This window comes from Zea mays, chromosome 5 (genome assembly GCF_902167145.1).
Source record: "Zea mays cultivar B73 chromosome 5, Zm-B73-REFERENCE-NAM-5.0, whole genome shotgun sequence".
Lineage (NCBI taxonomy): Eukaryota > Viridiplantae > Streptophyta > Magnoliopsida > Poales > Poaceae > Zea > Zea mays.
In genome coordinates this window covers 3091080-3104392 of record NC_050100.1, presented here as the reverse complement: position 1 = coordinate 3104392, position 13313 = coordinate 3091080, and the positions used below count along the sequence as shown (strand labels likewise).

The following is a 13313-nucleotide window of genomic DNA, read 5'->3' as shown; positions in this document are numbered from 1 at the left end:
GAATAAATGGATAGGGTTTAACCTTGTATATAGAATGACCGTTAGGTTGGACTTTGATTTATTCATGTCTCTCATAAGACCTCGCAGAGAAAACTTCTTCTATATCTCTGTCCCATTTATTATGGAGCCGTGCGATCGTTTTCTATTGAAGTTTCATACTCATTAAATGTGATGATACTTCATCATACTTGTTGACATGACAATGTAATTAATAGGAGGTATATAGAGAAAGTCTAATGGAAATAAAATCCTAAGTGCACAGTTTTCTGGCTTAAATCTAGTATGACAACCTTGAAAATAGTGCATGGAAACTGAATGGCCTAAAGGATAAAAAGACCCATCTCTACATTGAATGGAACAAATCCCCACAAGATCCGGTGAGTGTTGAGAGAGATTAATCTCTTTTTATTTTAGAGTTTCTTTGGTAAAAAAAACCCGAAGGGTATCACAAGGGCTAAAATCTACTTTCTATATAAATTTGAATTGAATAAAAAGGAAATTTTAGTCTCTCTAATCCCCCTCCAGTATCTTTACTTCTAAACAAACCCTTGATTTTACTAGCAAACAATTTAGGTCATGTTTGGAAGCAACCCAATTTTAAGAAACTACTTTTTATCTTTTAACTGGGAGATGTCACTTTCTTGGTTTTTAAGAAATTGTGAAACTAATTTCTATAAACTGAAGCATAAACTGATATGTTTGGAACCATACTAACTTTTATAAACTAGTTTCTTAGAAATTGAGTGTTTTCAAACAAGCCCTTAATCCCTCTCCGTTGCCCATGCAACCGAACATGCCATCCTTACACGCTCGCAGGCCGCGGCGTACATGGATGTTTTTGTTTTATGAGATACAATAAATAATACCTTATTAATAAATTACCCTTATCTAGATCAGACCCCGGTATAATGGGGGCAATCCAGAAAACAAAACACTACTTTAAGACAATATTCAGAAAATAGTACCTATTTTCAAGCAATTCAAAGAACAACACGAGTTTCATTAAATGAATTAAAAAACAACATTCCATCTATTTTTTTTCTCATTATTTTATTTCTCAGCTCACAAGAAAATGGACCAAATTGTCCCTATCATTTCTCAGTTTTTTTTTATTTATTCAGTCCAGAAGAACAACATAAATGCATATAAATATATGAGAACTATTTTAATATTATTTAGAATAGTGTTAATCATACAAATAAACATATATGTTATGTAAAGGAGGAAGTTTAGATTTAACAATTGAACTTCAAAACTATATTATGTGATGGAGGGAGTAGTTTTTATTGAACATATTATTTTTTTATAAGACAAATGATTGAAGTTTTTGAAAAAATAACCACGTCAAATAAAAAGGAACAAAAGAATTACATTCGAAGGCCTCTCGGTGAACCAAGTACGTCTAAATTTTAATAGTTCGATGTTGAAGATACCTAGGTGTGAAGTTCAACAGTTAAATATAAGCTTATTCTTTCATAAAAAATATGTGCCTATTTGTATGTTTAACACTATAAATATAGAGGTTGTATGTTTTATCTATTTATGTTTTTCTTATGGATAAAAGAGATAAAATGGGCTGTGAAATGAATAGGGTTAATTTGGTTTATATATATATATATATATATATGGTGTAAGAGCATCTTCAAGAGTACCCTAAATATCTCCTCCTAATTCCTATTTTAGGGAAAAGTAAAAAAAACTCACTCCGACCGTTCCTCATGTAGCCTCCCTATTCTTCCGCCGGCGAAAACAGCAGGCTGCGCAGCGCAAAAATCTGCCGCCATCTCCTCCTCCTAAATCCCTGCCTTTCCTGCGCGGGCAGCTGCTTCCCAGTCGCAACGGCGATCACCTGTACGTCGTTGGAGCCCAGCTGCCCTAGTGATAGGTACATGCTTCAGGCAACAACAAGCAACAACAAATGGCGGCGCACAAAGGTGAACGGCGATAGAAAAATAGTGGTGCGGGCAGATACGGTGGCAAATAAAATTCACGTGAAACATATGTGCCTGTTTGGTTCAGCTTTTTTCTTACCAGCTTTTTCGAGAATCTAGCTGTAGGGAGAATCTGGCTGTGTAGAGAATCTGAGTATCATTAGAATTACGTGCGAAGGAAGATAAAGTTGTTCATGGGGCTCAGGATCTATAAAGTGACGGATTACTACTATTGCGACAACTCAACCGATTATATGTTTATGTTGATTTTGAATGGTTTTTACCCAAACGAATTTTATAGAAGCTGGCTGAAAAGCTGAGTGTTTGGCAGTCCGCAGCAGCTTTTGGTGGCCAGAAGCTGCGAAAAGCCGAAACAAACAGGGGCATAGCCTGGCAGGAACTTTTGTGGGCCTTCACCAACAAATCGATTAGGTTTTTAAGAATATATTGGGAGCTGTTGGAATCCTACCATTTTTTTAGAAATTAAGAGTTTTAGAAAGATTCCAATACCCATATTTTTGGGAGATTTATTTTTGGTACTCTTGGAGATGCTCTTGCAATAAAAGATTGCAAAATATAGGTGGAGCGTTGTTTTTCGAACTAATTTAGTGATAACAGTGTTATTCTAGGAACTACTTGAAAACAGATGTTATTTTCTAAACGTTTTTACAAACGCTGTTCTGTTGATTCTTCTAGAGTATAAGTGGAGCTGCTCTAGGGCCAGATCCAGCTTCTCTGCCGTCGCCTCTTTCTCCGCCTCGAAGGATCTAGAGCCGCACGTGCTCCCAACCAAGCGCCGCCCGCCTCGTGCCCTCGTCCTTGCGCGCGGGCTGCAGTTGTTCTTCAAGTGCCGCCTCCGCTTCGGCGCGGATCGCCTCCCGTTATCCCGTTCATGGCCGGCCGCAGCGATAAGAAACCGGCGAGTTCCGCCCCGCCGCGGAAGGGCGGTTACCCTCACGGATCGGTAAGCGCAGCGATGTCCAACCGCTCTCTCTATCGTCCGCCAAAACGCCGGTTGCCCCACTAATAATTTTAGACCCTAACGCTAGGGTTCACCGCTGTTAATTGCTACAATGTAGTGCTGCTGGATCGCAAAAATAACGCCATGTTTATGTGGTGCGCCACGCGTTGTTGGTGCTCAACGCGGGTTAGTAGTACTGTTCTTTCTCCCCAGTTAGGAATATGAATAGGTGACCAACATGACATTGATTTGCCTTTTTTTTACAATATATTAGTCATAGTTGAATTGGAACAACAAGATGTATGATACGAAAACTTGAGAATTGTGTGATGAGTGATCAATTCTAAATTTGGATTCAGGTTATTCTGGATATGGTAGGTATATTTTTGATAAACCTCGATTCTTTTTTCATGCATCTGACAACCCATTTTTACCGTTAGGTCTACGGAAGTTCTTCGGAACCTCGAAAACAGGATGCCTGTACATTCTCTCCTTCGGTTAGCAGCAAAGATTCACTGCATAAGGTGGTCACGCTTACACCAGTTCAACCACAGAAACCTGTAGACTCCAGAGGCAGTCACTGTAATGCAGGATCTGATTCTGGAGAGGCCCCATTTGATATATGCATGAGTGGTAACAAGTGCGCTGTAAAGTTAAAACCATCCATATTCGAGACCAACAGAGAAAGAAAGCAGCGAGACAGAGAATGTTCCAAGGATGTACGTCCATTGCAGTTGAGACCTGGGATGGTTCTGTTGAAAAGATTCATAAAGCCTAATGATCAGGTATGTGTATGTTGACACATGTTATTTCTGTAATACAGGGTCAATCATTTAGGCATTATTTGAGCGTAAACTTCTTCTCTTTTAAATCTAGCCCTTGATCTTTTTTAAATATAGCCGAATCAAATTAGTGATTTATCCAAGGAAATAGTAACGGTTGTGTGCAATAGAAAGAGTATGAAATGTTATTGTCCATGTGTTTTTTTTCTTTCGAAAATTTGCGAGCTCATTTCTTTGTAGTTATGTCTTCTATGTCTTATCAGCATAGTTTGTTGCAACTTTCATAATTCTCAGATTTCATATTTGCAATGAATAGGCGTGGTCTGTTGATTTGATAGCCATGATATTCTTAAGCACATCAACTAATGCACATTTACTGCTGAAAGAAGATACCTGACGCTTTTATTGCTCATCAAGTTAAAATTGTCAAATTTGTTGGCAACTTGATGTTGGTTCTGGGGGGTTCTGTTGATTTGATTACCATGATGTTAAGCATGTCAACTAATGCACACTTACTGCTCATACCTGACACTTCTGTCTCATATCAGGTTAAAATTGTCAAACTTTGTTCGCAACTTGGTGTTGGTCCTGGGGGATTTTATAGACCTGGCTACCGAAATGGTGCTTTGCTAAAACTGTGGATGATGTGCTTAGGGAAGAACTGGGATCCAGATTCATCCTCGTATGGAGATAGACGTCTGTTTGATGGTGCTCAACCACCGACCATACCAGAAGAATTTCAGAAGTTCGTTCAAGATGGCATCCAAGCTTCCCATGAATTCTTGAAACAACAAAAAGGAGCTACCAATGTTGTGCAAGAAATCCCTGCAATGTCTCCGGATATCTGCATTGTTAATTTCTACAATAGTAGTGGGAGGTTGGGTCTTCATCAGGTACAAGAGAAACTCTTTCTGTGTTGAAGGGTGCCACTTAGGCCCATGAACTTTGGAAATGTGTTTTTGGGCCTTTAAATTAGTTTTTTGGTGCACCACACATCCTTAAACTTGTAAAATGTTGCATCACAGGTTCATTTCTAGACCACACCGGCTATTGTGGTGCACCACTTAACAAGTTTAGGGGTCTAGAAACGTGTTTCCAAAGTTCATGGAAGAAAGTGACACTCTTAACAACTTCAGGCGCTGCTCATGCATTTAATTCAATATATAATGCAAATATAAGTTTCATAACATTTTGAGCCTGCTCGCTTAGGTTGCGGCTGTTTCCTGCTCTAGCTACTGTGCAAAGCTGCTTACTAGGCTTTACCTGAAGTTCTGTAGACAAAATAAAAGCAGAAGCTACTTATTTGGCTTTACCTCTTTTTTCCCTTCCTATAAAGTATAATCAGATGAGGAAGAACTAGCTCATCTTCCTTCCATCGAGCGGAGTAAACATGGCCTCCCTCCCCACCGGCTCTCTCCCCCACGGCGACCGCGCTCCCCCCGCCGCCGCATCCGCCCGATCTGCCGCTGTCTCGTCGTCCTCGGCAGATCCCACCCCCAGGAAGCCAGATCCCACCCAGCGTACTCCCCTAGCTCCCCTAGCACCGCTAGCTCGGCCTCCCATGCCCCTGCCCCCGCTGCCGCCGCCTCCACCTGCCAGCCTACCCCAGATCCTTCACTCCTCCAAGCGCGTTCGCTTTGCATTGACTGCGAGCGGCGCGCCAGACGTCACTCACCTCTCCTCCCCCAAATCCACCAGCAAATCCAGTCGCTTTGATGTCTCCACCGATCCTCCGACAACTCATGGCTGCGACCGCATTGAAGACGAAGCTCCTGGCAGCTGGACGACGATTCGGCGCAGGCGCCGACGCGCTGCCTGTGCGGAACCAGACCGCGCGACATGGGTGCCTCGCTCGACCCCGACTCCTCGCCGTCTGCTGGTAAGTCTGCAAGGTAAATGCGCCCGCTGTCTGGGCAGAGGCCACTTCGCCATTGATTGCAGAGACCCGGTGAGGTGCATAAATTGCCTGCGCAACGGACACCGTTCCTGGCAGTGCTCCGGGAGAGGTAGTAAGACACCTCCAACCCCCAAGTGCCAAGCTCCACGCCTCGACAACGTCAACTTTCCACCGCTCGTGCTCGCTGCTCCGTCCATGGCTCAACCCGGCGACCCTGCTGTCCGCCCGGAGCATTCCTGCGTCGTCGCCTCCTCCACCAGCAACATGGAGCGGGAGCTTGAGCGGCTGAGTTCCCATGCGGTGGTCGTGTGGCTCGGGCGTGACCGCCCCGTCATCAGCCCGGAGCGGGTGATGCGGGCCTTCTGCTCCCGCTTCGGGGTGAGGACAGAGGACATCAAGGTGGCTCGAAGCCCTCCGGGCGACTTCCTCGTCACCTTCACACACCGCCACCACCGGGAGGCGGCCGTCGCTGCAAGAGACTTCCTACACAGCAACCTTGACTTCCGCATCAGGCCATGGCAGCTGGTCGCCCTCGGGGAGCGCCATGATCTCTACTTCCATGTCAGACTGTGCTTGGAGGGCATCCCTCCCCACGCCTGGAACGAAAACATCGCCAAGCGCTCGGTGGCTCGTGCCTGCGTCCTTGACTACGTCGAAGAAGATTGTCTCTCCTCCAACAAGGCGGACGCGCGCTGCCTCAACCTGTGGGCATGGACGGGAAATCCGTCTGACATCCCCAAGATCGTCTGGCTCACCATCACGGGCCGTTCAATGGTGATCCATGACAACGCCCCCCCTCCGCCAGGGTAGTGTGGCCTCACCTTCCGGGTGCTGGTGCACATTGATCTGGTGGAGAGCCCCTCGGGGCAGGGTGGGCGGCTGGCCACTCGCTCACTTCCGTGGCGCCATGGTGTGGTTGACGGCGAGCGGGGCCCCCGCGACCGGCATGACCCACCCCCGACGGATCACTGTAATGGGAGTCGCCGTTGGGACAGAGAAGACGAAGATGATGAGGATGGTAGGCGTGGGCGTCGGCAGCACAAGGCGGGGAGCTGGAGTTCCCGCCTCTTCCGCAGCGTCTCCCGCGCGCCACGTGACCGTGATCGCTCCGAGCCTAGGCGTGACGCCCACGACCGGGGATCCAACACTGGTGGTCGACGCCACCACCATGTCCGGGGCCCTTGCACCGATGGCCTAGCCCATCCCCCCGGGCTCGTGTCTGCCCCCCACTCCGGGCCTGCGTGGTAGGACCGTGGACGCAGTCGGGAGAGGCATTCGCCCCGTCGCCATGGACACCGCAACCGGTCCTCCCCCCGTGGGCTCCACCAGCGCCACGTGCCCTCTCCGGTCGTGTTGTTGGGCTGTAGCCCCGGATCCCCCGCGGGCGCTGGGGAAGACCGCTGGCCCTCCCCACGGCCGCCGCTGCATCGCGTCGGAGGCGACCAGTGTGGAGAGGATGTGCCACAGGATGATCATAACCACTCAGCACCGCCGCCACAGACAGTGACGTCGAGCCCAGGTTTGATGTCTGTGCACGTAGAGCGACGCTTTCTGCCTGGCCGGGTCTACCGCAGGCGCGCCCGTTCTGCCCCGCCAGAACCGGGGCAACATTCGCCTGCCACCATCACGATGGATGCATCGCTGGGGGTAGCTGTGGGTTCGGAGACAACTCTTGACACCGGCATGGAGACCGCTCAGCAGGCTACAACTGTTTTCCCGGAGCTAGGGGAGCCGGCCACTACCACCGTGGCGTCCTTCATCAGCAACCACACCTGCCCTGTTGCACCACCACTGCTCCAGGAGCTCCATCAAGCGCCACCAAACCTGAAGACAAAGAAGAAGCAAGCGGCCAGGGCGACCCGCAAGAGCATGCGGCTGGCGACGATCGCATGGCCGCGTGGGAACATCCAGGAACGCGCACGCCAGGTCCTGCTAAAGCGCCTGGGCTTGCTGCCTAAGGAAGGCCAGTCGTCTGATCAGGCTACTGCAAGTGCCACGCAGGAGACCTACATCAACCTCTTCAAGGGTCCACTGTCGTCCTTGGTGCTGCAAGCGCTGATGGACCTCTGCGGAATCATTCCACCACAGGGGCCTGCGACGCAGGTTTAAGACATGCGGTCTGGCACGCTCTGCAGGGGCCTTTAGTCTGTTGCAATGTCTAGCACATCTTCGTTCTTTTGTCCTGAATGCGTCATGGTGTATCTGCACAACCAATTTGTTCGGTGGCCGAGAATCACGGCAGCAGCCAGGGGCCTTCAATTGCTGCGATTCTGCTGGACCACTCAGCTTAGTCGTCGTCGTTCGTCGTTACAAGGGTCTGTCTACTATCTGCAATGTTCTGGGAACTTCAAGTTGTCTACCAATGTCTCAACATAACTGCAAAATTTTGAGTTGGAATGTGCGGGGGCTCAATGAAGTGGCCAGGCGTGATTCTGTACAAGAACTAGTTCGGGATACTGGCAGTACCATTGTTTGCTTGCAGGAGACTAAACTCACTACAGTCGACGATGCAACCATCCTTCGTACCTTGGGTCCGAATTTTCTAAACAACACTGCTGTGCTGCCTGCAATTGGATCTAGAGGTGGGATTCTGCTTGCAGCTTTGAATGATTTTTTCTCACTTTCGCAAGTGTACACCACCTCACACACTGTCTCGGCCATGATCACTATGAAGGCGGACAATTCAGCTTGGTGGATCACAGGGGTTTATGGGCCACAGTCGAGCGCTGAGAAACTTGTTTTCCTTCAAGAACTAAGCGGCCTCGCAGCACAACGTTGGACAAAGTGGTTGGCGTTAGGAGATTTCAATCTCATATATCAAGCCTCGGATAAAAATAATTGTAACTTGAATCGGCGCCTCATGGGTGCGTTCAAATCAGCACTGGACAACCTACAGATGAAGGAAATCCACCTCAATGGCCGCCGCTACACTTGGAGCAACGGGCAAGCAAATCCAACGCTAACAAGAATTGACAGATTTTTCTGTACAACAGAATGGGAGCTGCTTTTTCCTAGCTGCTATATGCACTCCCTTCCCTCCCTCATGTCTGACCACACTCCGCTTCTCCTCCAGGGAGAATTGACAACGACACATAGCCCCTCTTTCCGCTTCGAAAATTTTTGGGTAAAGATGGAGGGATTCAAGGAGGCGGTTCAGACTGCCTGGCTGAAACCACTTCGTTCCTCCTTTACACCCATGAAGCGCCTTCATATCAAACTAGTGCGTGCAGCAAAGGCCATCAAACTATGGCGTAAGACCAAAGTGGGAGACACGAGATTACAGCTTGCAATTTCCAAAGAATTAATCCTCCGCTTCGAAACTGCTCAAGAGGAGCGTGTGCTCACCCAAGAGGAACTGGATCTCCTGAAGGCACTCAAAGCCAGGGCACTGGGACTTGCTGTAATTGAAAAATCAAGGATCCGTCAACGGGCTCGCCTCACTCGCATTAGGTTGGGCGACGCAAACACTAAGTTCTTCCACCTATCTGCTAGCTCCAGAGCACGTAAAAACTTCATCCATTGCCTGCAGCCCCCAATTGGAAACTTAGCGGTAGCCCATGAGGAAAAAGAAAAAATCATTCAGGAACACTTCAAATCTCACCTAGGGACAACCCCGGAGAGAGGGATCACCCTCAACTGGCCGGCTCTAGCTTTAGCGCAGCATGACCTCTCATCGCTAGAAGCGCCGTTCTCCCTCGAAGAAATAAAGGAAACAATCTTCTCAATGCCGAGCGACAAAGCACCAGGCCCGGACGGCTTTACAAGTTTATTCTTCAAAGTATGCTGGGATATCATCAAGGAGGACGTTCTTGAGGCTTTTCACCAACTTCATAGCATGAATGGGGCGGATTTTCGTTTACTCAACTCTGCCAACATCGTGCTTATACCTAAAAAGTCGGATGCCTTGACAGTGGGGGACTACCGCCCCATCAGTTTGATACACAACATCGCAAAAATCTTCTCCAAACTGCTTGCTAACCGGCTGGCCCCCCTCCTCAACACTCTAATCTCCAAGTTCCAAAGTGCCTTCATCCAGAAAAGATGTATACAAGACAACTTCCTTTATGTGCATAACGTAGTTAGAAGACTACACAAGCAAAAAAAACCGGCGCTCTTCCTGAAGCTTGACATCCAGAAGGCTTTCGACACAGTTAATTGGGGCTATCTCCTGGAAGTCCTCCAGACCATGGGTTTTGGCCCTCGTTGGCGTGAGTGGATTTCCATCCTTTTTGGGTCCGCCTCGTCTCGAGCCCTCCTCAATGGCCGACAGGGAGCAAACATCCAGCACAGGAGGGGGGTTAGGCAGGGAGACCCCCTTTCCCCTATGTTGTTCATCCTTGCCATTGATCCATTGCAGCGTATCCTGGACCTTGCAGCCAGAAATGGGATCCTTTCCCCCATTCCGCTAACTACAGCAAAACTGAGGACTTCTCTCTATGCCGATGATGCTTCTATCTTTATCAACCCCTCTAGAGAAGACCTCCTGGCGGTCAAAGACATCCTGCACGCTTTTGGCTGTGCCTCGGGCTTGGTCACCAACCTTGAGAAGAGCTCTATCCACCCGATAAGATGTGATAACATAGACCTAGACCACGTGCTCCAGCCGTTCCAAGGGACCAGGGGGACCTTCCCGTGTCGTTACCTAGGCCTCCAACTTCACACCCGGGCGCTCCAGAAAATTCATGTCCAACCTCTGATCGAGAAAATCCAGAACCGTCTGGCTGGATGGAAAGGCAGCATGCTCAATCGGGTTGGTCGTCTCACGCTTATGTCTTCCGTCCTGTCCGCCATGCCCACATACCACTTGTCGGTCTTCCCCCTCGCGACATGGGCCCGTAAACGCATCGATAGGATCCGTCGCTCCTTCCTCTGGAGAGGAAAGGCTGAATCAAATGGAGGCCATTGTCTTGTGGCTTGGCCACTTGTCAGCAAGCCCAAAACCCTAGGCGGACTGGGCATCCTCAACCTCGACAAATTCAGCTGCGCCCTCCGGCTAAGGTGGCTTTGGAAGAGCTGGACGACAGAGGATCACCCTTGGAAAGGGTTTGATGTGCCTTGTAACCTTGCGGACAGGCTCCTCTTTAGCGCCTCCACCATCGTCACCGTTGGAGATGGCAAGACAGCCAAATTCTGGCACGACAGTTGGCTTGATGGCATGGCGCCAAGAAACCTAGCACCACACCTCTTCGAGCTAGTCTCAAGAAAGAACAAGTCAGTTGCCATTGAGATCAATGACGGGAATTGGATCAGGTCGTTGAGAGGCAAGATTACCTCCACGGTGCAGATCGAGGAATTCGTCTCCCTCTGGTTTAGACTCCGTGATTTCCACCTCCAACCACAGGTGCCAGACTCCATTGCCTGGAAATGGAACCCCGACGGTGTCTTCACGGTAAAATCAGCCTACAATGCACAATTCATTGGTTCGTACAACCACATTAATTCTGATTTTGTTTGGCGGGCACGGGCAGAGCAAAAGTGCAAGATTTTTGCTTGGATTCTTCTACAGGACAAGCTCCTCACTGCTAACAATCTGGCCACTCGGGGTTGGCCGCACCAACCAAACTGCTTCCTTTGCAATGGTCCCTTGGAGACCGGCCCCCACCTCTGTTTGCATTGCCCTTTTGCCCGGGCGGTGTGGCGTCAGATTCTAGTTTGGGAGGGCTTGAGCCTCCTGGCCCAGGCTGACCCTACACACTTCTCCAGCATAAAAGACTGGTGGGAAGCTACATCCTCCCCGCTCCCAAAGAACCAAAAGCGTGACTTCAACGGCCTCATGATATACACCCTATGGAACATCTGGAAGGAGAGAAACCGGAGGATATTCGAAAACAGCGCCCTCACCCCTATCCAATTAGCCTTGAAGATTAAAGAGGACGTGTGCACTTTCAAGAGAGCCATGTTCCTCCAGTATTAGGGTTGCTGCAGTGGTTTCGCGGATTTGTGCGGGTCTGTTGGGAGCGGTCCTCACGTTGTGTTTGCTAGTCTGTCTTATCTCGGTCCTCGGACCTGTACAGTGTATTTTCTGAACTATCTCTTTTAATGATTAGGCAGAGCTCCTGCCATTTCCTTCAAAAAAAATAAAGTATAATCATGAATTTCCTATTCTTGGGATCTAACAATTGAGTTGTCGTATCATTGCGATCTTGTTTGGTGATTACTCACTGCGATGTACCGTTGTGTTGTTTGACAGGACAAAGATGAATCACAGAGCAGCCTTGACAAGGGATTGCCTGTCGTTTCCTTTTCGATAGGCGAGACTGCAGAATTCATGTTTGGCGATGTTAGAGACGAAGAGAAGATTTCAAAGGTTGATCTTGAATCCGGCGACGTCCTAATATTTGGTGGCGAGTCAAGGCTTATATTCCACGGGGTTAACAACACCAAACCTAAAACGGCACCAAAGTGGCTTACGGACGAGACAAGTCTTCGACCTGGGCGTCTGAATCTCACATTCAGGCAGTACTAGGCAGGTTTCCCCCACCTTGAGCATTTGCATTGGAACAGCAAAGAACTTGCTCATGATATTCTAGTACTAGGGTCAGTTGGGTTAGTTACCAGTAGAGATCACCTGTCATTTCTTATATATATTCCCTCATGGGCTACTCACAAGGAGATCTATCTAGTCACTGAAAACCACCACTTAATCCATTGCTACTCGCTTAAATGTTTGTTTCCATGTTCAACTTTTTCATTTTGCCTTCATCATGCATGCGAGTATACGCGGAGGGGGAGTTCGTGACTCTACTGAGAGTTTCAGACACTCAATTCTTTTTACAGGGCTTCACTTGAAATACAGTGCATTTCTTGCAGCACTGTTAATACACAACAAACAATAACTGAGAAAACGCTTAGTGCCGTTTGGTTCACAGAATGTAACGTAAATAGATAATTATTTACATTCTATTATTAATGGTAATAAGTTTGAATACGAGGATATTAGTTTCTTATGTAGTAATCTCTCCGTTCATAAATATACCGTTGATTTTTTTTAAAAAAACTTTGATCACTTGTCTTATTTAAAAAAACTATAAGTCATTATTTATTTTGTTTATTTTTTATCATTTAAGGTAGTTTATGTTTGATTTAAAATTTTATATTTTTTAATAAATATTTTGAATAAGATAAGTGGTTAAAGTTTTTAAAAAAAAAATCTATAATGTTATATATTTGTGAACGAAGGTAATATCATATTACGATTGAGGGTAGTATCATATTACGATTGAGGTAAATGGTTATATGTGCCAAACAACACCTTAGCCTTTAGCCTTTGGAGATAGATTGGTTGGAACACGAATGGCGGCAGTCAACAGGAATTCTGATCTTTGACGTCTTGAGAACGTCGAGAATAACGGTCGGTGCAAGGATAACCGCTCGGTCTATGCCGGACCCGGATAACCCAAACCCAATCTGTACTCTGTGATAGCATGATTGTCGGTGATAAGATATTGATTGCTGGCGTCCTATATATATATATATATATATATATATATATATATATATATATATATATATATATATATATATATATATATATATATACTAGTAGTGTGCCCGTGCTTTGCTACGGTTTCATTTATACAGCGTAAACTACAAAGATGTGTGCATCCTATTTATTAAAGCCAACAACCATGTTTCAAATATACATTTGTGCAAAAATTTATTATAGGAAGCGATCGGGTAGTGGTGCTTGGTAGTTGAGATATACACGAGACATTTATTAAGAAAAATAAAGAATGGTCTTT

At 47.1% G+C, this 13313-nt stretch overlaps 1 protein-coding gene across 1 annotated transcript; it reads left to right on the top strand.

Annotated features, from left to right (window-relative positions):
* The first annotated feature begins 2715 nt into the window (after positions 1–2715).
* Positions 2716–12239, top strand: LOC100273226 (2-oxoglutarate-dependent dioxygenase family protein). Its single transcript, NM_001147668.1, has 4 exons — positions 2716–2895; positions 3333–3677; positions 4223–4567; positions 11762–12239. The coding sequence occupies exons 1-4, from the start codon at positions 2824–2826 to the stop codon at positions 12035–12037; spliced, it is 1038 nt and encodes a 345-aa protein (NP_001141140.1). The 5' UTR covers positions 2716–2823; the 3' UTR covers positions 12038–12239.
* The last annotated feature ends 1074 nt before the right edge of the window (positions 12240–13313 follow it).

Bases quoted from the DNA above. Each gene is read 5' to 3' on its own strand.
- LOC100273226 (NM_001147668.1), top strand. From the start codon at position 2,824: ATGGCCGGCCGCAGCGATAAGAAACCGGCGAGTTCCGCCCCGCCGCGG. The intron at 2,896-3,332 runs GTAAGCGCAGCG...TTTTACCGTTAG, and splicing joins GCGGTTACCCTCACGGATCG to GTCTACGGAAGTTCTTCGGA. The intron at 3,678-4,222 runs GTATGTGTATGT...GTCTCATATCAG, and splicing joins TCATAAAGCCTAATGATCAG to GTTAAAATTGTCAAACTTTG.